This window comes from Pagrus major, chromosome 23, assembly GCF_040436345.1.
Source record: "Pagrus major chromosome 23, Pma_NU_1.0".
Lineage (NCBI taxonomy): Eukaryota > Metazoa > Chordata > Actinopteri > Spariformes > Sparidae > Pagrus > Pagrus major.
The window spans coordinates 9788523-9813886 of NC_133237.1; the positions used below are offsets into that span (position 1 = coordinate 9788523).

At 39.7% G+C, this 25364-nt stretch overlaps 4 protein-coding genes across 4 annotated transcripts; 3 read left to right on the forward strand and 1 right to left on the reverse strand.

The window, feature by feature from the left end:
• Window positions 1-8721: 8721 nt before the first annotated feature.
• On the reverse strand, window positions 8722-10966 carry LOC141019003 (uncharacterized). Its single transcript, XM_073493757.1, has 2 exons — window positions 10740-10966; window positions 8722-10359 (listed from the first exon to the last, which is right to left on the reverse strand). The coding sequence occupies exons 1-2, from the start codon at window positions 10909-10911 to the stop codon at window positions 9236-9238; spliced, it is 1296 nt and encodes a 431-aa protein (XP_073349858.1). The 5' UTR covers window positions 10912-10966; the 3' UTR covers window positions 8722-9235.
• A 2381-nt stretch (window positions 10967-13347) lies between these two features.
• On the forward strand, window positions 13348-15708 carry LOC141019002 (uncharacterized). Its single transcript, XM_073493756.1, has 2 exons — window positions 13348-13590; window positions 13732-15708. The coding sequence occupies exons 1-2, from the start codon at window positions 13419-13421 to the stop codon at window positions 14910-14912; spliced, it is 1353 nt and encodes a 450-aa protein (XP_073349857.1). The 5' UTR covers window positions 13348-13418; the 3' UTR covers window positions 14913-15708.
• A 1075-nt stretch (window positions 15709-16783) lies between these two features.
• LOC141019004 (uncharacterized) lies at window positions 16784-18327 on the forward strand. The gene is made up of 2 exons (XM_073493758.1): window positions 16784-16989; window positions 17131-18327. Exons 1-2 carry the CDS (start codon window positions 16818-16820, stop codon window positions 18249-18251), a joined length of 1293 nt encoding a protein of 430 aa, XP_073349859.1. The 5' UTR covers window positions 16784-16817; the 3' UTR covers window positions 18252-18327.
• Window positions 18328-22077: 3750 nt separating this feature from the next.
• Window positions 22078-23993, forward strand: LOC141019006 (uncharacterized). Its single transcript, XM_073493759.1, has 2 exons — window positions 22078-22320; window positions 22462-23993. The coding sequence occupies exons 1-2, from the start codon at window positions 22149-22151 to the stop codon at window positions 23364-23366; spliced, it is 1077 nt and encodes a 358-aa protein (XP_073349860.1). The 5' UTR covers window positions 22078-22148; the 3' UTR covers window positions 23367-23993.
• The last annotated feature ends 1371 nt before the right edge of the window (window positions 23994-25364 follow it).

Consider the following 25364-nt stretch of genomic DNA (forward strand, 5'->3'; position numbering starts at 1 on the left):
AATTGCATTATGGGAAATGTAAAGACCAGTGTTTCTGGACTTCATTGTGACTAAAATGTATGCTATTTCAGCATGTGAGGCTTCATTATTTCTTAAATGTTTGTCTTGTGAGTACTTCCAAATTTATTAAAGTGCTGAATGCTCACCCAGATAGCAAAATTGTACCTCAAGAATGATGATGGCACTTGGGCGGTCCGCTCCTGCCAGATCTAAACCAGATCTGAACCACAAGCAGGCCATACCATGGCCACATGTCAACCAAGAGCAAACTGAGAGTCTGTACCAGATCAGCCCACCAGAATAGAAATGAACTCTGGCCTAGATTTGGCCCAGATCTGGTTTAGTTGGTTCACTCTTGGCTGACATGGCTCAGATCTGGCTTAGATCTGACAGGAGCAGACTACACCTGGGCCACAATAATTTTACTTTCTGGGAAATTACTTGTTTTATATAAAGAACTCTCCAATAAAGCCTGTTAAACCATTTTGAATGCCAAAACACAGTTCAAAAAGCATGATTCATCCATGTGTCAGCATGAAGCAACCTAACAGACTTTAATGATAAGGTTCAGCCAAAGAAGAATTTAATGAACACCAACATATATATAAAGAGTTGGGGGGAAAAAATCAATTTAACAAGGAATTATTTATGCAGTGGTGAACACTACAACCTCGTCTTAGTTGTCTACTTAAAAAAAAAAGACTAAAACACCATTTTCACATCTGACAACATCATCCCCTTCTCTCTTTGTCCAGAAGGCCGCTAGGCTGCTTCAACATCGTTGTTGGTAAAAACCCACCTGAGTTGCAACAAGCAAGTCAACCAAGAAAAGACAGAGCAAAGCTGACTGCACAGACCTGCTGACAGCTTCAGAAGCAATTAGACAAAATCTAAAGGGTGTGAACTGCCACACCCTCTCATGACAAAATGCATTATTTCTATAAACACAGTCAGCTTACCTCGCCTGTGTTTTAGAGCTGTTGACCCCCTATTATTCAAAGAAATCCACCAATATGTCTGCTGAACACAAAATGTAACTCACAGACTCCTGGTCTTCTGGACCCTTTTTTATAGCCTTCTGCACACGCGGGCGCGCGCGCGCACACACACACACACACACACACACACACACACACACACACAGCAAACCTTTCCTTCAATTACACAGCCCATTTGGACTCACACAATGGACCTTCAATGGTAAACACACCCTCTGTTACTTCAGTGAGGCTTCAGTGATTACGTCTACAGAAAGAGAGAGCATGTTCAGCTATAAGACTCTTTACATCAATCCATGCATCATCAGTAATGCAGCGATTAGGTTTCTTTGTAAACGTACTGCACTTGTACAAATGTTGTGTGTGTGATGCAACCTTGTCCCCCTCTGTATAAGTGCCAGAGTAAACAATTGTGCAGGTCCATTGTGCGTTAATTGCTGGATTACACACACACACACACACACACACACACACACACACACACACACACGCTATCATCATCCCACACTGGCGTTCTAACGTCAGAGCCTTCAAGAGAGATTTATGAAGAAAACCCTTTAGTGACAATAGGTTGTATTTGTGTGTGTGTTGGGGAGTGATATCAGAACACACACACACACCACAAAAAACATCTCTCACACACAGCATGTGGATAGAGTTTAGTTCTGATGAGCCAAAACTCTTAAATTAATGCTGTTTGTTTAATTCGCATTATACATCATACATTATTTGATTGTTCCATGTTCCAAAGAACATAGAGGCAGGATGTATTTATTGTGGAAAAAATACCCAGAGATAAACCTTCATAGTTAATCAGGTAAAGTATAGTCTTTCTCTCGTTAGAAGGGCACTATGTTGTTTTAGAGAAGAAATTCAAATTAATTTTAACATTTTCAATATTAATCAGGTAATAATAAAAACTCAGAAATATTTGTTTCTATCCATAACTGAAAAAACAAGCTGTTGTCAGAGGAAAATAAGGTCCCCAGAACACTGTTTGAAGCTAAAAAGGTGGAAGGGGCCACCAAATCTAAACAAAGTAAAACAGTATGAAATTGTGTTTAAGGTGTTTTAAGGCCTTTGAGGACAGATTGTTTGTTCAGTTTATCCAGTCATGAAAATTAAGGGAGTTTATTTTGTTTGTTTAGGCAAAGAAAATAATCTTCTCCAGAACTACATAGTATACCTTCAAAGAAGAATGTGTGCACCTCTTGTTAACCTTACAGCTTAATAAACCTCTTTAATTACTTTACAGGAACCAAATACTGTCTTCGTTACACTGCATATTCACAGAAGAGTATGACAGAAAATGATGAATGTGTGTTTGGTTTTCAGGTTTTGTCTCGATGTTTCATAATAAACCAATCGTCTTCCTTAGTGTCTGTGTGCATCTCAGCCCTGAATGTCCAATAGATATATACATACTGTGAGTGTCTACCAGGAACACGGTCCATTAAAAACCCCTTAATGTTTCAAAATTGTGTCTGAGTCTTTGTTGGACACTTTAAGTCGTCATGATGCAGCAGTTCTCTTTAAAAGCACAACATTGAAGTTGTAAATCTATGAACAGTTGAGGGCTGGATCAGTGTTTCTCTGCACAGCCCTGCTTCTTTCTGTGTGTCAATGGGCTAATGTTTTGCCAATATACAAAAAGTGGACAAGAATGGCAGAGAACATTTGTTGAAAGCCTTAAAAAGAGATTAGCTCAACATAAAGGCAAATCTTGTACACCTAAGTCAGTCAGCCATGAGCTCTGTCCACACACAACAAACAAGACTATTCATCCTTGTTTGCTTATAGAATATACTGTACGCTCCATACATGTCTGTGCTCTTGTAAATAGGCTGAGTAAACAAGGATTTCTGCACATACGTGAGCTTAAATCTGCTCTTTGTTTATGAATCATATTTTGATGGAGAGGAGAACCAAGCCCAGCAAATGAAATCCTCCCGCCACATTGCAACAGATTAAAAATCAGACAACACCTGTGTTACTGTAAAGTTACTTGTTTGGTGGATATTGAACTCAGTCATCTCATTGTCTGAGAAATTCTTCCTGGGATATTATTTGCTTAGTGTACCATAAAGCCAGTAGTTTTGAGCACTAAGAATTTGTAGTTAGGCTTGCACGGACCACATTCACACAGCTGCCATTTTCCTCTGGCATCATCCTCAGGGTGGGAGCTTGAATGCTGGGATGTTATGTTGTTATGTTCCAGGTTGCAAGTCATATGATTGTAGAGAATCTGATGAATTGTGATCATTTCACCTCTTCCTGATTTATCAGCAACTGTATGGGCAATGTATAGTGAACATCTGGAGGGAAATCAGGCCGTTTTTCAAAATAAAACAACATATTTGATATCCGTTAGCTAATGTAGCCTAAGCATTCAGGTATCCAATTTGTTTCACTTCCCGGTTAAATAAATGTGTCTAAGAAGGTGATATTTTAGAATAATATTTAAGCCTTTCCTATCATATTGTGTACATTGTACACTGTCATTGTACACTGTCAAACAAGGTGGTTGAATGCATCATCAAATATGTTATTCTATCTTTAAATACGGCCCTATGTCCCTCCTGATTTTCTCGATTTCTTGTCTTTCAGTCGCTGATCATCATGACGCGGTAAAATGATAATTATTTGTCAGATTGTTTACATTTGTAGGACTTGCAACCCTGAACAGAGCAATACGACATATGAGCTCCCCACCCTGACCATGATGATGAAGAAAATGGCCGCCGTGTGTATACGGTCTATTGTCCTTGTAGTAGCGGGATAAAAGTGGTTACCTCTCCACTTATTTCAGTATTGGCCAATTTCAGTTGAACTGTATCTCATTAAATTCCCACTCAGACATTTCACCTCTTAGTACATTTTTAATAAGTTGAAGGTAAGTCAGACGTTTCCCTCGGATTTCTAATCTTTGCAGGTAGTCCACTAATCAGAGAGTCGGGCATTCGATCACCGTCTTCGACTGCATGTCGAAGGCTCCTGATGGCTGTTCCATCAGTGTGTGAGTGTGTGAATGGCTGGGCATTGAAATGTTGTGGCGGCTTTAGGCAGAAAACACTATATTGCTCCTGATGAGCAGGTCGGCATCTAAATAGCAGCCTTTGCCATCAGTATATGCATGTGTATGTGTGTGAACGGGTGAATGTGACAAGTGTTGTAAAGCACTTTGAATGGTCAGATATATAAATGCATCCATGCATCCATTTACTCCTCAGGCTACATAGGGTGGTAACCTGATTTACAGCTCAGGTAAAAAGCTCTGTGTAATGAGCAGGCTGAAGCAGAAGAGGGCAGAAGAGACACAGTAATCACAGTCCTGGTACATCTCCTATGCTGGTGATCTTTGTCTCTGGCTAATTTCTATTCTATCAGCCAGAAAATGTTGAACTATGCATATTAATTCTGCAAAAAGTACATTTGCAAGTGGGATCCAACAGTAAATCTTCTTGTCACGCAGAACAGTTTTCCAGTTTTTCAGTGAGCACAAAGCAGTACACAGCAATGATACCCGTTTTAAATTGAAATAAGTCATAAGTGTAAATATGTTGTACTGCAGATGCATTCTGTACAAACATGACCTAAGAACAGATGAAACCTATATGCCTCTGGTCAATATATTTCACAGTCTCCTGAAAGAGTAATTGACATTTTTAATGTCAATTGACTGAGTACAAATCAGAAAGTTATAAGGAACACAAGCAGCAATTGACGTTGAAAGAGGAGAGACGAAGACACAGGCTTAAATACACTAGAGGGGGATGACAAACAAGGGACAGGTGAAACTAATAGAGCAGCCAAAAAAGGTGGGGGAAAAAACCCAAAGACAGGAAGTGTAAAAAAGAGCAAGATGTGAGAATAACACCTACAAAATAAAAAAGGTAAAAACTTATCTTAAACCCAAAGCCATGACAAAAAGTGATGCATGATGGAAACCAATTACTATAAGGGTGTCCTAGTGGATTATATGTATAGGAAACAGACCGTGTAACTGACATGTAATCATTAGTGTTAAAACAAGAGGACAAGGGCTCTTAGGTTACAGTCAGTTAACCACAGGGGGCTGCAGTTAAGAGTCATGGAGGCACTGCTGACTCTTAAAGTCATATGACCTCAGGTCTTCATACTGGTTCATTATCATCACCCAGCAGCCAATACATACTGCTCCCTGGAAAATTCCTGTGATATACAGTAAGTTAGAAAAATAGATGAATTAATTACAGTCAGGATTTCAAACTAATTGTTTGGTGTCTGGTCTCCAATCAAAATTAAAGGTGCAATATCTAAGAACTGACCATCTCTAAAATTCATACTTCAAACTAATAGGGGGCAGCATATCACCAGGGTAACTGCTCTCAGTAAATATTTATTTTATGTCAAATGTGGTTCTGTAGCTGCATGTAGCTAGTTAGCTCAGTTATCTGCACAGCAAGTGCTCAAATCTTCACATTTGAGGACAGAAAATTGATATTTTTTTGTATTTTGCTTTTTAAAAAAAAGTCTAATTGGCAAACTCATGAAAACTAAACTCACTCACAAACTGCATGAAAATGAGTCTTACAAATAAGGACTCTAATCAAACATCCTGTTCTTGCTTCTGTGTCCTGGCACCACACACACACACACACACACACACACACACACACACACACTTAGCCATGCCATATGGAGCCAAGCAGCATCAAGTGTCATGCCTGCTCCACACAATACACACCCAGTCGACCGTACCTTTGTTTTCTTCTTTTTCTCCACAATATTATCCCTCCATCTTTCCTCTCCTCTTCAGGTTATTCCAAAGCAGAATCTCTCCATCCACGGTTCACTCTGGCGGGACATCTTTAAGGCATCATTAAGGCCAGCAGTGTCAACTCACAGCCCCTCTCTCTCTCTCATAAAGCCTTCCACTCAGTCCCCCTCTCCTGGACCAAAGAGATGCTAGTGAATATTTAATGGCGCTATTGTGCTTGTGTGTGCGTGCGAGTGAATGGGGAGCATAGGCTGGGAGTCCACACTTTCTGGTCAGCCTGCCTTGGAGACAGCGACACAAACAGCTGGGCAGCAGGGATGGAGGCAGTGGGAGGGGTTGGAGGTGACTGACCCTCCCCTGCTGTACAGCTGAGTAGGAATAAAGGTGTGCAGGGATGCCCACCTGAGAGGCACCTGTGAATGCGATGCTTATAGGGAACCAATCAATACGTGTCATTTTTCTACAGCTATTACACTGTGCAGTCAGTATTTACTTCAGAATGGTATGTTAAAGTGACAAACTTTACATTGCAAGTTTAAGGGGAAATGTGACAGAAACACTCACAGTGCTGAGGGACCAATCCAGAATGTTGGCAGCTCTTCCTGTTGTGTTAGAAATGTCAAGTAAAGCCTTAAACAGGCAAAATGTAAGAATTCTAGTTGAAAACATTCAAAAATCAACTATAATTATTAACAGAATGTGAATAAATAGCAGTTTTGACATTGAGATGTCTGTGTATTGTGTTGAAAATATATCTTCTTAAGTTGGCATGCTAACCAGCTAGCGCCAGCCGGTCCTTATCCAGAGCTCCCAGTCCGAACTGCTAGTTGCATGGCTAACTGAGCTAGAAATTCTTATTTTCTCTTATACAGAAATGAACAAGTAAAAGATGAATCGACAAAAGATTGTCTTTGTATTATTTACTAAAATAATACAATAGAAAAATAGAAAATAACAGAGTCAATTCATTTCAACTGGAAGGTCAGCTTCACACCAGGGCGTTCTGGGTGAATCTGACATAGGACTACAGTGAAAGTCACAGTTTATACTAGGAGGACAAGACAAAAAGGGAGGTTTCAGAGTGAAACACCAGATGTCCAGACAGCCTTGAAAGTATCGCAGTACCTATGTAGGACTGATGAGCGTCCTAAGAATGTTATGAACAGAATGTTATGTGCCGACACAGTTTCCCGTTTATCAGCTGAGGTCTCTGCTCAACCCATGTCAAAAGTAACTTACACAGTTCATGCTCAGATCAGGTCCCATTCACACATACACAAGGGATTAATACTATACAAGGTAAAAAGGTAGTTCATTATGTAAAGTGAACAATGAATAGTAATAATACGCAAAGGGAAAAGGTAACGATTATATGTGAGGTTAAAACATTTTGCTGCTACAAAACACAAACACAAATTGTGGATTATGTTTAACATGTTGCTGTCAGAATGAACCAGCCTAAGCAGTAGTAATGAATACAGTGATCAGTACCACCGCAACCAACCCGAGATAAGTGGATGAAGATGAATGGATGGAGGAAATAAATGATAGCACGCATCAAAGGACTCATCAGCCTTGTCTTCACACTTAATTTGGTCTGAGACAAAACCTCCATGGCAAGCTATATGCATAGCTGTTAGCTAAGCTGCACACCAAAAGTACCTTTAACTTGCTCGCCTTGAATAAAGTAAATTAAGTTAGCTCAGTAAATTCCTATTCCCACAAAACACATTTTGAGCATGAGAGATTTTATATCTGTGAAATTAACACTCATTAATGCAATACTTTTGTAAGAGCTATTATTATTAGCTTCAGTTACAATGACTCTTGAATGGATACAGAAGGGTTTTACTTTTACACAAATGCTTTACTGTAATTTCAGTTTAATTTCACATTTTAATTTACTCTTACAAGGTACAAATCAATACCTTAAAAAGCACATGTACACAGTATAAGCTTCAATTTTCAAAACACTTACAAAGCTGTAAGCTGTAAGCTATTTTTGTTAGAATACAGGACATTAAAAAAACAAACAAAACAAAAAAATAATTTTGTTGTGAATTTTCCCTTTGGCACTAATCATGTTGTGCACTGCTACCACTTGGTTTGTTGTTGCTTGTAGTTAATGAAATCTTCCAAGGTTAGGCTAGGTTAATGGGTGAAAGCATCATCTCCTTGTTGAAGGTAATTACATGAAGCTGAGCCAATCACAAAATATATATAAATGTGGCCCAACACCAAAGGAGAGTGTTTCTCAGCTTCAACATTATAGTTCAATCCACTCATATAACTGAGGCAGTGTATCAAGGTTGTAAAAAAGAATATTATTTTAACAAGGCAAATATTTGTAAGAAGTCTGCATTCAGATTATGCTAGTTTTAAAGAAATACCGTTCTGTTCTTCTGAGTTAGCTGCAGCTGCTGCTAGCTGTTATCTCCCCATATAAGTGGTGAAACCATCACACCCCTGTCCCGTCCCGTCCTGTCACTCTTTTTACACAGAGGTCAATTTGGGGTTGTTGGTACCTCTGCTGCCGACAGAGGCGGAACAACAAACCATATCTACAGAACAGTAACATGGATTAAGGCGCAACAGTCCCGCCTTGCTCAGGCTGTGTAAAAGGAGCTAAACTTTAGCCCCTTTTACACAGCCTGTTCAGGGCGGTTGTACCTTTGCAAGATCTATGGAACAGAATTAGCTGCTAAAGTATTCTGTCCCATAGATCTTGCAAAGGTACAACTTTCCACTTGTGTGTTTTCCCATGTGGACTTTTTCTGACAAGTTTGGGTAGTATACATCGTTACTGTGACTTTCACTTTAGTGATGTCTTATTGTTGGTTCTGGTTTGGTCATCAAAGAACTAGAATTATTTATGAAAAAATAAATCTCTATTTAGTGATATTAAACTCATTAAGTTTTAAGAACAATAGTATTAGGAAAACACATTTACAATGAGAGGCGTTAAATTGATCATTATACCAGAGGGACCCTGTTGGCACCTTATATTTATACAGTATGTTTATTAGTTATTTTGATTACTGATGCCATAATGTGAAATGTGTAACTTTTGTAGCATGTAAATATTTTGATTACAGAAGTAATGCTCTTTTACAGAGAGGCCACTGCAAAAGTGTCTATGATTTAGTAGATGAACACTTGATGGTTTCTCCTGTGTTATTGATCCTCAGGTGTTTTTTCAAGTATGTGATTTGAATAAAACTGTTCCCACAATTCCTGCAACTATGTGGCTCCTCACTGCTGTGACTTCTTCTGTGTTTTGACCACAAACCAGTAGAACTGAGTCGTCTCACACATGGTTTGCAGATATAAGGCTACCTGCCTGTATGTGATCTCATATGCCTTGCCAAACTAGACGATGGTCTTCTCCTGCAGATTTTATATAGGTACGGCTTCTAACCTGTATGAGTTGTCATGTGGAACTTCCAATTGAAACTTTGTGTGAATCCTCTCCCACGTTTCACAAGTGTACAGCTTCTCCCGTGTGACATCTCATATGAACTTTCAATGCACTGCTAGTTCGGTAATCTTTTTCACATGTTTTGCATGAATAAGGCTTCTCCCCTGTGTGACTTCTCATGTGGACTTTCAAACTGCTGTTATGTGAAAAACTTTTCCCACATGTTTTACATGTATACGGCTTCTCACCTGTGTGGATTCTCATGTGCATCAGCAAGTGACTGCTGGATGCAAAGCCTCTCCAACATATTTTGCAAGTATATGGTCTCTCACCTGTGTGAACTCTCATATGAACTTGCAACGCACTGCTAGATCGGTAATCTTTTCCACATGTCTGGCAGGAATGCGGCTTCTCACCTGTGTGACTTCGCATGTGGAGTTTCAAATGAAAACTTTGTGTAAAAACGCTCCCACATGTTTTGCATGTATACGGCTTCTCACCTGTGTGGATTCTCATGTGTATCATCAACTGACTGCTGGTTGTACAACCTCTCCCACATTCGTTGCAAGTATATGGTTTCTCACCTGTGTGAACTCTCGTATGAACTTTCAACGCAGTGCTAGTTAGGAAATCTTTTCCACATGTTGTGCATGAATAAGGTCTCTCCCCTGTGTGAATCCTCAGGTGTCTCCGCCATGTCAATCTAGCCTTAAAATATTTTCCACAAGTGTCACATCTGAAACCCTTTTTATCTGTAAGAGTACTCTGATGAATCTCTGACATGTTGGAGTTGTTCTCATTGTTACTGTGACTTTCACTGCTGTGATGTCTCTTCGTTGGTTCTCGCTCTGCATCTCTAGTTGATCCTGAGTCTCCATGCTTGCCTCCTTTCTGATCCTGGCTCTCAGCTACAGGAGAGTTGTCAGAGAGCAGCTGGTGGTCACTTTTTAGTTCTGGTTCACTGTGGTCACTTTCCTCATCAGCAGGAGTCAACATAAAGGCATCCGCTTCCAGCTTCAGTACCAGCTGATCTCCCTCCTGACTGGTGCACAGCTCCTCCTGTTCCTCTTTAATCTGTGGAGGCTCTGGGTCCTCTTGGTCCAGACTGGAGTTCCTCTCCTGGTTTAAGAGCTGCTGCTCAGCAAGAACCTCCTCCTCCGTACAGACATGTTGCTGTGGGAGCTCTGGAGGGACACAGAACAAAAGGAATAAGATGCTAATACTACTAATATATATACATACATATATATATATATATATATATATATATATATATATATATATATATATATATATTTACATATATATATATACATATACATATATATATATATATACATATATATATACACACATATATATATATACATATATATACACACATATATATACACATATACATATATATATACACATATATATACATATACACACATATATATATATATATCTATATATATATATATCTATATATCTATATATATATATATATATATATATATATATATATATATTTATATATATATAAGAAATAATGTCATTAAAAGAGTAAAGTTTCACACACCTATCCTGTGTAACTTGATTTCATGTTTCCTAACGACACCCAGCAGTCTGCGCTGACGGTCGATCTCTTCCTCGTACTCGACGATAGTTTGTTTAAAAACTCTGAATATTTCTTCAGCAGCAGCAGTTAGTCGCTCGTTGACAAACTCTCTCAAACACTCAACTGAAGACATTGTTGCTTATTAGAAATTCAATAATTAGCTGCGCTTTCACTACAATATCGTCTTCCAGCTCATTCACTACCACACGTAGCTAACGCTACTAGCGCTGGCTTTGTTTACTTCCGCTGGATGTCACGCTGTTAAGGTCCGACAGCGGAAGTGCGTCAGCTTTTCTTTCCGCTTTCAACTGATGACATTTTATTCAAAACTTGTCTTTAAAATCAGCAGCAAAGATTTACATCTGCTTCATTATCAAGGACATTTGGTACTTTTTTTCTTAACTGCTCTTCTGTCATCCACATCGCAGCAGCAGTCTGACAGCCAAAAAAAGATTTGAAATCAGAAAAAGGGCCCTCATCCTCTTCCGTAGTCCTTTAATGTTACTGCTAGACTGAACAGAATTTCACTGCAACATGACTGTTCAGAAGGTTAGCCCTTCATTGCCAATTTCTAACATAGCATCCTTCATCAGCCCATTCACAGTTCACATGCACAGTCCTAGAGACTGTTACCTTGCGCATGGTGTTCACATGAACGCGCATGCAGCGCACATGAACAAATGTCAGGATGCGCTGAACCAATCAGAGACCTCTGCTGCACTGTGAGAAGTGTCTGGCGCGAGTCGATGAAGAGAGTTGTATTCATCTCAGTAGTTCTGGATTTTATTTTAACCTGCAGCTGTGTTTTCAGGACTCTCGCTTCTTCCTTTTTGTTGATTGCTCCGTCTTGTGCGTCCATGAGAGTGTGAGTAATAATTTATCATTCTGTTACTGTTCTTAATTATATTCTGGGTGTTATTTGGCAATTTAGTTTATCGTACTGTACTGTGTTTGGTGCATTGTTTAATTGTTGCCGAATTGATATTCCAATTGATGTATATGATCCCTGATAATATTGTTATGTTGATTAATGGTGTATCGCTGTGGTTCTCAGGTGATTATTAGTTATGTCACGGCAGTGTGGTGAGCGTTCAGATGCGTCCATTAAGGGATCGTCGCACATTTATTTGTCTCTCCCTCTGTGCACACTATGCCAGTGAAATAGATATGGGCCTTCCTGAGCTAAGAGGTTGCTTTTTGTTGACAGTCCCTTAAATCTCTAAACACTCAAATCTTCTCATTTATTCATCTTTTTACTGTTTATCATTACATAGCCTTATTATTGCATTGTATAATTTATGCCAGTCTATTTCTGTTTATTATTAATATTGCATATGATTAATATGCACATTTCTGTTTATTTCTTTATTGTAGTAACCACACAGACAGTATCAACAGAAGAGTTCAGCAATAAATGAGGGGCATCTCAATGAGAGTGTGTGTGAATTGGATTCATTAACCCATCAACATCATTCCTGTTCTTACCGGACAACCTGTGGAGAGTGCAGATACATTCTTGAAATCAGTGCCTTCTGATTTATTAATCTAATATTAATAGGTCTAAAGTTTGGTATTCAGTAAGCCAACTCCTATTTTATAATGACCCAACTTAAATATTCACACAGTCTAAGTTAACGATGGGGACAACGCGGGCAGACAAATCTTTGTAGTGTTTTTTTTTGTTTGTTTTGTTTTGTTTTATCTGGGCCTGGTCCAGTGTGGTCTAGATGAGAAAAAGCAGTGAAAACTCCCCCCTTCAGATAGTTTTAAAGGTGCAAAATGTAAGAATTGGCCACTCATACCAAATAGGGGGCAGTATATCACCAGAGTAGCTGCCCTTAGTTAGTTAACTCAGTTAGCCATGCAACTAGCAGTTCGGACTGGGAGCTCTGGATAAGGATCAGCTGGTGCTAGCTGGTTAGCATGCCAACTTAAGAAGATATATTTTCAACACAATACACAGACGTCTCAATGTCAAAACTGCTATTTATTCACATTCTGTTAATAATTATAGTTGAGTTTTGAATGTTTTCAACTAGAATTCTTACATTTTGCTCCTTGTGAGTTGACACTGCTGGCCTTAATGATGCCTTAAAGATGTCCCGCCAGAGTGAACCGTGGAGCTACGATTTGTTTTTAAAGATAGCTACGATTTGATTTGTTGTAAAACAGGTAAACCTGAGCTCCATCTTCACTCGGTGCTACATACAAATGTTACACATTATGGCATCAGTAATTAAAATCAAATATATAATCATGTGGCACTAAAAGGGTCATTCTGCATAGTGATTATTTTAATGCTTCTTACTTCAAATATATTTCGCTAACAGTACTTCCGCTCTGTTACGTCTCTGACATGTGGAATCCACCGTGTACCAAAGAGCAGTAAATGTCCTTGTGAAATGAAGCAGATGTAAATCTTTGCTGCTGATTTTAAACACAAGTTTTCAATAAAATGTCATCAGTTGAAAGCGGAACGAAAAGCTGCCGCACTTCTGCTGTCGGAGCTTAACAGCGTGACATCCAGCGGAAGTAAACAAAGCCAGCGCTAGTAGCGTTAGCTACGTGTGGTAGTGAATGAGCTGGAAGACGATATTGTAGTGAAAGCGCAGCTAATTATTGAATTTCTAATAAGCAACAATGTCTTCAGTTGAGTGTTTGAGAGAGTTTGTCAACGAGCGACTAACTGCTGCTGCTGAAGAAATATTCAGAGTTTTTAAACAAACTATCGTCGAGTACGAGGAAGAGATCGACCGTCAGCGCAGACTGCTGGATATCGTTTGGAAACCTGAAATAAAGTTACACAGGATAGGTGTGTGAAACTTTACTCTTTTATTGACACAAAACACACACATTTGATTCTTAAATGTGTATTTTTACTAATCTCACATGTCTGCATGTTTTCTTTACCATCACAGTAGCATCTTATTCCTTTTGTTCTGTGTCCCTCCAGAGCTCCCACAGCAACATGTCTGTAAGGAGGAGGAGGTTCTCGCTGAGCAGCAGCTCTTAAACCAGGAGAGGAACTCCAGTCTGGACCAAGAGGACCCAGAGCCTCCACAGATTAAAGAGGAACAGGAGGAACTGTGCACCAGTCAGGAGGGAGAGCAGCTGGAGACTGATACCTCTTGGTTGACTCCTGCTGATGAAGAAAGTGACCACAGTGAACCAGAACTAAAAAGTGACCACCAGCTGCTCTCTGACAACTCTCTTGTAGCTGAGAGCCAGGATCAGAAAGGAGGCAAGCATGGAGACTCAGGATCAACTGGAGATGCAGAGCCAAAACCAACGGAGAAACATCACAGCAGTGAGAGTCAAACTAACAACGAGAACAACTCCAACATGTCAGAGATTCATCAGAGTACTCTTACAGACAAGATGCCTTTCAGCTGTGACACATGTGGGAAATATTTTAAGCAAAGGTTGTCATGGCACAGACACCTGAATATTCACACATGTGAGAGACCATTTGCTTGCAAAACATGTGGGAGAGTTTTTACGAAAAGCTTTAATTTGAAAGTCCACATGAGAATTCACACAGGGGAGAAGCCGTATACATGCAAGACATGTGGAAAAGATTTCCAAACTAACAGTGCATTGAAAGTTCATATGAGAGTTCACACAGGTGAGAGACCATATTCTTGTGAAATATGTGGGAGAGGTTGTACATCCAGTAGTCAGTTGTTGATGCACATGAGAATTCACACAGGGGAGAAGCCATATTCGTGCAAAACATGTGGAAAAGATTTCCGGTATGGCAGCGCATTGAAAGTTCATATGAGAGTTCACACAGGTGAGAGACCATATTCTTGTGAAATATGTGGGAGAGGTTTTGTATCCAGCAGTCACTTGCTGATGCACATGAGAATCCACACAGGTGAGAAGCCGTATACATGTAAAACATGTGGGAGAAGTTTTGCACAAAATGGCAGTTTGAAAGTCCACATGAGAAGTCACACAGGTGAGAAGCCGTATTCATGTAAGATATGTGAAAAAGATTTCCAATCCAGCAGTGCTTTGAAAGTTCACACAAGATCTCACACAGGTGAGAAGCCATTCATTTGCAAGACATGTGGGAGAGGATTCACACAAAGCTTCAATTTGAAATTCCACATGACAACCCATACAAGTTAGAAGAGGTACCTTTGTCAAATCTGTTGGAAAAGACTATCTTCATTTGAGAAGGCATATGAAATCACATACAGGCAGGTAGCCTTGTATCGGCAAACCATGTGCGAGATGACTCAGTTTCACTGGTTTGTGGTCAAAACACAGAAGAAGTCACAGCAGTGAGGAGCCACATAGTTGCAGCACTTGTGGAAAAAGTTTTATTCAAATCACATACTTGGAAAAAAACCCTGAGGATCAGTAAACACAGGAGAAACCATCGAGTGTTCATCTACTGAATCAGACACTTTTGCAATGGCCTCCTCTTTGTGACTGAATGTAAAATGTTTTCCATAAAGATGAGATGTCAAAATCTCAGTGTAAAGTTTCCCTTCATATGACTGATTTACTGATATTTCTGTTAGCAACAGTATTTCATTGAAACAACTGTAATCTCCCAAATGGAGGAAATATGTCAGTTTGACAGTGAGAGCTCAGTAGTGTCTGTTAAAGTCATGGTGTGATGTTGATGGTTTTACCAAATGTCGACTTTTGAACCATCTCAGAGTCACTTTTAGTTTCAAGTTTAACAAGGACTTAAAATTAATCTGTGACAGTTCTGTATGAAGCCGACTACACATGTTTGTACAGAGTCAGATTTTACATTTGAGAGAGACATCACTGTTTTATTTTTTTATATAAGTTCTATTAAATGTGGACTTGACTTGTTTTTGCTGTTTTTTATACACAACCTCACATCTGATGGACTAAAAGCCAAATCTTGTTTGATCTTTTCTGCTTAATAAATGACTTTGAGGATGAATTGATTTTCAAACTGCTCGCTGTTTGATGGCAGTTAATTTTAAAGAATAGCATGGAGACAGAAAGAGCTGCAACTATTAATCACCAACTATTTCGATAATTAAGAAACTGGTTTGAGTTTTTTCTGGTCATAATTCTCTCATTCAATCTTCAATATAAATGTTTTCTGCTTTATTTACTCCTCTCTGACAGTCAACTGAATATTTTTGGGTTGTGGACAAAACAAGACCTGTGAGAACATGTTTGTGGGCTTTAGGAGACACTGATCAACATTTTTTTCCCATTTTCTGACATTTTATGGACGAAAAACTAATCAATGAATTGTGACAATAGTCAACAAATGAATCAACTATGAAAATTATTATTATTTGCAGCTCTGCTTCAGTTCACTTAAAAGATGTAGACTTAACAGGTTTCGTATTGGTGCATCTTTGTATTGACGTATTGTACATTAAAGTATATTTGAGCAATATTTCTCAGAACAGTCAGTCTTGTATATCTTAGAAATCTTTGTTTCACACTGTGGTGTCTGTCATTTATATGACAGTTAAAGTTACAAAAGCTTTGCAAGCTACGATTTGTTTTCAAAACACTGATAAGAAATAAGATGCTTTGTTCAAATCTCCGAGGGCTGTAAAACAGGTAAACCTGAGCTCCAGCTTCACTCGGTGCTACATACAAATGTTACACATTATGGCATCAGTAATTAAAATCAAATATATAATCATGTGGCACTAAAAGGGTCATTCTGCATAGTGATTATTTTAATGCTTCTTACTTCAAATATATTTCGCTAACAGTACTTCCGCTCTGTTACGTCTCTGACATGTGGAATCCACCGTGTACCAAAGAGCAGTAAATGTCCTTGTGAAATGAAGCAGATGTAAATCTTTGCTGCTGATTTTAAACACAAGTTTTCAATAAAATGTCATCAGTTGAAAGCGGAAAGAAAAGCTGACGCACTTCTGCTGTCGGACCTTAACAGCGTGACATCCAGCGGAAGTAAACAAAGCCAGCGCTAGTAGCGTTAGCTACGTGTGGTAGTGAATGAGCTGGAAGACGACATTGTAGTGAAAGCGCAGCTAATTATTGAATTTCTAATAAGCAACAATGTCGTCAGTTGAGTGTTTGAGAGAGTTTGTCAACGAGCGACTAACTGCTGCTGCTGAAGAAATATTCAGAGTTTTTAAACAAACTATCGTCGAGTACGAGGAAGAGATCGACCGTCAGCGCAAACTGCTGGATATCGTTTGGAAACCTGAAATAAAGTTACACAGGATAGGTGTGTGAAACTTTACTCTTTTATTGACACAAAACACACACATTTGATTCTTAAATGTGTATTTTTACTAATCTCACATGTCTGCATGTTTTCTTTACCATCACAGTAGCATCTTATTCCTTTTGTTCTGTGTCCCTCCAGAGCTCCCACAGCAACATGTCTGTAAGGAGGAGGAGGTTCTCGCTGAGCAGCAGCTCTTAAACCAGGAGAGGAACTCCAGTCTGGACCAAGAGGACCCAGAGCCTCCACAGATTAAAGAGGAACAGGAGGAACTGTGCACCAGTCAGGAGGGAGAGCAGCTGGAGACTGATACCTCTTGGTTGACTCCTGCTGATGAAGAAAGTGACCACAGTGAACCAGAACTAAAAAGTGACCACCAGCTGCTCTCTGACAACTCTCTTGTAGCTGAGAGCCAGGATCAGAAAGGAGGCAAGCATGGAGACTCAGGATCAACTGGAGATGCAGAGCCAGAACCAACAGAGAAACATCACAGCAGTGAAAGTCAAACTAACAACGTGAACAACTCCAACATGTCAGAGATTCATCAGAGTACTCTTACAGTCAAGAAGTCTTTCAGCTGTGACACATGTGGGAAAGATTTTAAGCAAAGGTTGTCATGGCACAGACACCTGAATATTCACACATGTGAGAGACCATTTGCTTGCAAAACATGTGGGAGAGTTTTTACAAAAAGATTTAATTTGAAAGTCCACATGAGAATTCACACAGGGGAGAAACCGTATTCCTGTGAGACATGTGGAAAAGATTTCCGATATGGCAGTGCATTGAAAGTTCATAGGAGAGTTCACACAGGTGAGAAACCATATTCTTGTGAAATATGTGAGAGAGGTTTTGTATCCAGTAGTCAGTTCTTGATGCACATGAGAATTCACACGGGGGAGAAGCCGCATACATGCAAAACATGTGGAAAAGATTTTAAGCAAAGGTTGTCATGGCAGAGACACCTGCGGATTCACGCATGTGACAGACCATATGCTTGCAAAACATGTGGGAGAGTTTTTACAAAAAGCTTTAATTTGAAAGTCCACATGAGAATTCACACAGGGGAGAAGCCGTATACATGCAAGACATGTGGAAAAGATTTCCGACATGGCAGTGCATTGAAAAATCATATGAGAATTCACACAGGGGAGAAGCCGTATACATGCAAAACGTGGGAGAAATTTTGCACAAAATGGCAGTTTGAAAGTCCACATGAGAAGTCACACAGAGGAGAAACCGTATACATGCAAAGTATTTGAAAAAGATTTCCAATCCAGCAGTGCTTTGAAAGTTCACACAAGATCTCACACAGGGGAGAAGCAGTACATTTGCAAAATATGTGGGAGAGGATTCACACAAAGCTTCAATTTGAAATTCCACATGACAACCCATACAAGTTAGAAAAGGTACCTTTGTCAAATCTGTTGGAAAAGACTATCTTCTGCGTGTAGTTTGGCAAGGCATATGAGATCACATACAGGCAGGTAGCCTTGTATCGGCAAACCATGTGCGAGACGACTCAGTTCTACTGGTTTGTGGTCAAAACACAGAAGGAGTCACAGCAGTGAGGAGCCACATAGTTGCAGCACTTTTTGGAAACGTTTTATTCAAATCACATACTTGAAAAAACTAGGGATAGACCGATTATCGGCGCCGATATTCGGCATTTTGAAGCATATCGGCATCGGCCTTTTTTTTAATCCGACTGCCGATAACAGATCAATTTAAAACTGGGTTATTTTGGCTCTGATGCAGCCGCACCTCTCCGTCTGCTGTCACTACTGTCTCCAGCATTGTCCCACCCACAGCACCATCTGATTGGTTACACACTCTGGTTACACGCAGAGCCACGGCACAGGTAACAGCCAATCAGCAGTGAAAGCTGTGCATGCACAGTGCTCACGTGAGTTGTAGAGTTTCGCTACAGTCTGCTGAGCGTGTAGAGCCAAGCGGACCGGTGGGCTAACATTACGCTAATGCTAATCAGCCTTCGCCTCAACGTGCTTCCCTGCAATAAAACTGGACTGAATTGAGTTCATTAGGTTTTTACTCTCTCACTCACACACACACAGACTTCTACTATCACGGACTATTTCCATATCGATATTATCAGCAACCTTGTTTCGAGTGATTAACACGCACGTCTGGAGGGACCGCGAGCGGGCAGAGCTGCCGCTTATGTTTATATAACGTTAATGGGCTCAGTAATGTTACTAGTTGAGTGTAGAGGACTGGGATGTTTATTACAATTTCGGGAGAGTCTGCTGCCTTAACTTACCTTCGAAACCAAGCCCCCAGGAACAGCGCCGGTTCCGTTCGGCAAAACTTTTTCTCCTCTCCGCTCGCAGTCCCTCCAGACGTGCTTGTTAATCACTCGAAACAAGGTTGCTGATAATATCGATATGGAAATAGTCCGTGATAGTAACGTAGCCCGCCGGTAGCCCCACCGGTCCGCTTTCTCCTTCTGGCTCTGGACGCTCAGCAGACTGTAGCGAAACTCTACAACTCACGACTACTGACGTTACTGTGAGGCCCAACACGTTAGCGGCAGCTGTCTGTTCCTGTGATAAACACTGATTATTAAAGTGAAGATGCTGCTAGGCTATTTAGTGTTTTTAAAGGTTTAATCACTTGAAACAAGGTTGCTGATAATATTGATAGGGAAATAGTCAGTGATCAAAGTAAGAAGTGTGTGTGAGTAAAATTCAGTTAGTTTTATTGCAGGGAAGCACGTTGAGGGGATGGCTAGAGAATAGTGTGTGTGTGTGTGTGTGTGTGTGTGTGTGTGTGTGTGTGTGTGTGTGTGTGTAAGCCACATGAGAAGCTGCAGAAACTGACAGCAAAGCACCGTCTGTCTGAGAGAAAACTGTAGGGCAATAATGGCTGTTTAACTGCCAATTTATTTTACTTTACCTTTTTCTGTGTTGATTGAGAGATCCCAAGCAGCAGAAAATGACATATTGTTAGAGGAAGTGTGTCCTGAAGCTGTCTTTGACAGTTTCTTGTAGAGAGGAGCAGGATATTGCTGTTCAAGACTTAAGACATAATGTAACTGCATCAAGGCCAATATTTTCCCTTTTACTGCAAATTAATATTGGCTTCAAATATCGGTTATCGGCCTCCTTGGCTACTAATAATCGGTATCGGCCCTGAAAAAACCATATCGGTCTATCTCTAGAAAAAAACACCTGAGGATCAGTAAACACAGGAGAAACCATCGAGTGTTCATCTACTGAATCATAGACACTTTTGCAATGGCCTCCTCTCTGTGACTGAATGTAAAATGTTCTCCATAAAGATGAGATGTCAAAATCTCAGTGTAAAGTTTCCCTTCATATGACTGATTTACTGATATTTCTGTTAGTAACAGTATTTCTTTGAAACAACTGTAATCTCCCAAATGGAGGAAATATGTCAGTTTGACAGTGAGAGCTCAGTAGTGTCTGTTAAAGTCATGGTGTGATGTTGATGGTTTTACCAAATGTCGACTTTTGAACCATCTCAGAGTCACTTTTAGTTTCAAGTTTAACAAGGACTTAAAATTAATCTGTGATAGTTCTGTATGAAGCCGACTACACATGTTTGTACAGTCAGATTTTACATTTGAGAGAGACATCACTGTTTTATTTTTTTATATAAGTTCTATTAAATGTGGACTTGACTTGTTTTTGCTGTTTTTTATACACAACCTCACATCTGATGGACTAAAAGCCAAATCTTGTTTGAACTTTTCTGCTTAATAAATGACTTTGAGGATGAATTGATTTTCAAACTGCTCGCTGTTTGATGGCAGTTAATTTTAAAGAATAGCATGGAGACAGAAAGAGCTGCAACTATTAATCACCAACTATTTCGATAATCAAGAAACTGGTTTGAGTATTTTTTTGGTCATAATTCTCTGATTCAATCTTCTTCAATATAAATGTTTTCTGCTTTATTTACTCCTCTCTGACAGTCAACTGAATATTTTTGGGTTGTGGACGAAACACTTGTGAGAACATGTTTGTGGGCTTTAGGAGACACTGATCAACATTTTTCCCCATTTTCTGACATTTCATAGACCCAAAACTAATCAATTAATTGTGAAAATAGTCAACAAATGAATCAACTATGAAAATTATTATTATTTGCAGCTCTGGTTCACTTCACTTAAAAGATGTAGACTTAACAGGTTTGGTATTGTTGCATCTTTGTATTGACATGTCGTACATTAAAGTATATTTGAGCAATGTTTCTCAGAACAGTCACAGTCTTGTATATCTTAGAAATCTTTATTTCACACTGTGGTGTCTCTCAAACTGATGGTGAGATGTAGATGACAGATTGTTTGGATAAGAACATTTTCCAAATGTCTTAAATGATCATTTTTTAACAGAGCAGTGTCTTGTGGTTTGTGTCAGTAGTTCTTGTGTGCAGTCAGTTCAACATACTGACAGACTGATCCAGATTCAGATTCACTGACAGGAAACAAGACTGACAACTGAAAATAGTTTCACTTCTGTAATCACATAATTATAAGAATGTAAGCAATATTTGAATGAATTCTTCACCACTTTCAGAAACACATGCTGTTAAGTTGTTACCCCAAAACATTTATATGACAGTTAAAGTTACAAGCTACGATTTGTTTTTAAAACACTGATAAGAAATAAGATGCTTTGTTCAAATCTCCGAGGGCTGTAAAACAGGTAAACCTGAGCTCCATCTTCACTCGGTGCTACATACAAATGTTACACATTATGGCATCAGTAATTAAAATCAAATATATAATCATGTGGCACTAAAAGGGTCATTCTGCATAGTGATTATTTTAATGCTTCTTACTTCAAATATATTTCGCTAACAGTACTTCCGCTCTGTTACGTCTCTGACATGTGGAATCCACCGTGTACCAAAGAGCAGTAAATGTCCTTGTGAAATGAAGCAGATGTAAATCTTTGCTGCTGATTTTAAACACAAGTTTTCAATAAAATGTCATCAGTTGAAAGCGGAACGAAAAGCTGCCGCACTTCTGCTGTCGGACCTTAACAGCGTGACATCCAGCGGAAGTAAACAAAGCCAGCGCTAGTAGCGTTAGCTACGTGTGGTAGTGAATGAGCTGGAAGACGATATTGTAGTGAAAGCGCAGCTAATTATTGAATTTCTATTAAGCAACAATGTCTTCAGTTGAGTGTTTGAGAGAGTTTGTCAACGAGCGACTAACTGCTGCTGCTGAAGAAATATTCAGAGTTTTTAAACAAACTATCGTCGAGTACGAGGAAGAGATCGACCGTCAGCGCAGACTGCTGGATATCGTTTGGAAACCTGAAGTAAAGTTACACAGGATAGGTGTGTGAAACTTTACTCTTTTAATGACACAAACACCACACATTTGATTCTTAAATGTATATTTTTACTAATCTCACATGTCTGCATGTTTTCTTTACCATCACAGTAGCATCTTATTCCTTTTGTTCTGTGTCCCTCCAGAGCTCCCACAGCAACATGTCTGTAAGGAGGAGGAGGTTCTCGCTGAGCAGCAGCTCTTAAACCAGGAGAGGAACTCCAGTCTGGACCAAGAGGACCCAGAGCCTCCACAGATTAAAGAGGAACAGGAGGAACTGTGCACCAGTCAGGAGGGAGAGCAGCTGGAGACTGATGCCTCTTTATTGACTCCTGCTGATGAGGAAAGTGACCACAGTGAACCAGAACTAAAAAGTGACCACCAGCTGCTCTCTGACAACTCTCATGTAGCTGAGAGCCAGGATCAGAAAGGAGGCAAGCATGGAGACTCAGGATCAGCTAGAGATGCAGAGCCAGAACCAACGGAGAAACATCACAGCAGTGAGAGTCAAACTAACAACGAGAACAACTCCCACATGTCAGAGATTCATCAGAGTACTCTTACAGACAAGAAGTCTTTCAGCTATGACACTTTTGGAAAAACTTTTAAATTTAAGTCCCAGTTTCATACACAACTGAAAACTCATATGAAAACCAATGTAAGTAAGAGACCGTATACTTATAATACATGTGGGAGAGATTTTAAACTAAACAGTAACTTAATAGACCACATGAGAGTTCATTCAAGTGATGACAGCCAACCAGAACCAAAGATTCAACATAATACTCTCACAGGCACAAAGTCCTTCAAATGTAAGACATGTGGGAAAGATTTTAAATACAAGTGCTATCTTAAAATACACTTGAGAAGTCATACAGGGGAGAAACCATATTCGTGCAAAACCTGTGGAAAACATTTCCAATCTAGAAGTGGGTTGAGAAGTCATATGAGATCTCACACAGGGGAGAAGCCGTACATTTGCGACACATGTGGGAGAGGATTCACACAAAACTTCAATTGGAAATTCCACATGACAACCCATACAAGTTAGAAGCCCTACATTGTAAAATATGCGGGATAAGCATATGAAATCATACAGGCAAGTAGCCTTGTATATGCAGACCATGTGGGAGACGACTCAGTTCTTGTAGTTTGTCATCAAAACACAGAAGGAGTCACAGCAGTGAGGAGCCACATAGTTGCAGCACTCGTGGGAAATTTTTTATTCAAATCACATACTTGAAAAAACACCTGAGGATCAGTAAACACAGGAGAAACCATCGAGCGTTCATCTACTGAATCAGACACTTTTGCAATGGCCTCCTCTTTGTGACTGGATGTAAAATGTTCTCCATAAAGATGAGATGTCAAAATCTCAGTGTAAAGTTTCCCTTCATATGACTGATTTACTGATATTTCTGTTAGTAACAGTATTTCTTTGAAACAACTGTAATCTCCCAAATGGAGGAAATATGTCAGTTTGACAGTGAGAGCTCAGTAGTGTCTGTTAAAGTCATGGTGTGATGTTGATTGTTTTACCAAATGTCGACTTTTTAACCATCTCAGAGTCACTTTTAGTTTCAAGTTTAACGAGGACTTAAAATCAATCTGTGATAGTTCTGTATGAAGCCGACTACACATGTTTGTACAGTCAGATTTCTATTAAATGTGGACTTGACTTGTTTTTCTGTTTGTATACACAACCTCACATCTGATGGGCTAAAAGCTGACTGTTTTGATAATCAAGAAACTGGTTTGAGTATTTTTTTGCTCATAATTCTCTGATTCAATCTTCTTTAATATAAATGTTTTCTGCTTTATTTACTCCTCTCTGACAGTCAACTGAATATTTTTGGGTTGTGGATGAAACAAGACCTGCGAGAACATGTTTGTGGGCTTTAGGAAACACTGATCAACATTTTTCCCCATTTTATAGACCAAAAACTAATCAATTAATTGTGACAATAGTCAACAAATGAATCAACTATAAAAAATTTGAAATCTTTGTTTCACACTGTGGCATCTGTCAAACTGATGGTGAGATGTAGATGACAGATTGTGTGGATAAGACCATTTTCCAAATGTCTTAAATGATCATTTTTTTAACAGAGCAGCATCTTTTGGTTTTGTCAGTAGTTCTAGTGTGCAGTCAGTTCAACATACTAACTGAGTGATCCAGATTTAGATTAATTTACCAGAAATTAGAAAATTTGTATTTCCTGCAACAAAAAGAGCGTGAATGCTGACAGCTGAAGTGATGGCCGAGTGGAAGCCGAGTTATTCATGCTAAATCGTGTTTACCAAAGTTATCTGGAAGACAGCGGAAATTGGTGAGGATAGCTAGGGTGACCAAAAGGCTGGGCCGAAGGATAAAGCAGCTCTGGACAAAGGCCTTAATGCAGGCGATGTAACTTGAGACCAGGACAGGGCTGCTGGACTGGAGACCAGCATCAGGGCAGCAGGACTGGAGGCTGGCAACAGTACAGCGGCTGGGAAACTGGCAGGGGAGCCAGACGAGCAAGGGAAACAGGTGTTCTGCAAAGAAAGAACGGTTGCTGTGATACCAACTGACAATTAGGAGCAGGTGTCAGCCAATCAGATGCCAAAAACCCTGAGCAGGAGTCGGCCGGCCCACCAACAGAAAACCAGGAGCAAGTTTTGGCTGGGGCACTGACGAGGAACCAGTAGCGGGACTCGTCAAGAGCGCTGACTCAGGAACAAACCATTCTGACTGAGGAACATCCACAGGACCAGACAAGGGTGCAGCTTTCCCAAGAACAGGAGAGGCGTCAGCGAGGACCCTGACTCAGGAGCAGTCAGATCCTTTACTCAAAGGATAATTTCAAACATTGGAGTGTGTTTGAAGGTCTTGGGGAGGACTACTGCATATGTGATTAAATGTTTATATCTCTGTCTGTGGACACATTTTGTCAACACGATATCACCACAGCTGCACAAAATGCAGTCAAGAGCTTTACAGATGTGTAGTTAACATCAAAATTACAGTCATGTTCAAAGGGGTGTGGTCTGACTCATGAGTTCTGTGGTA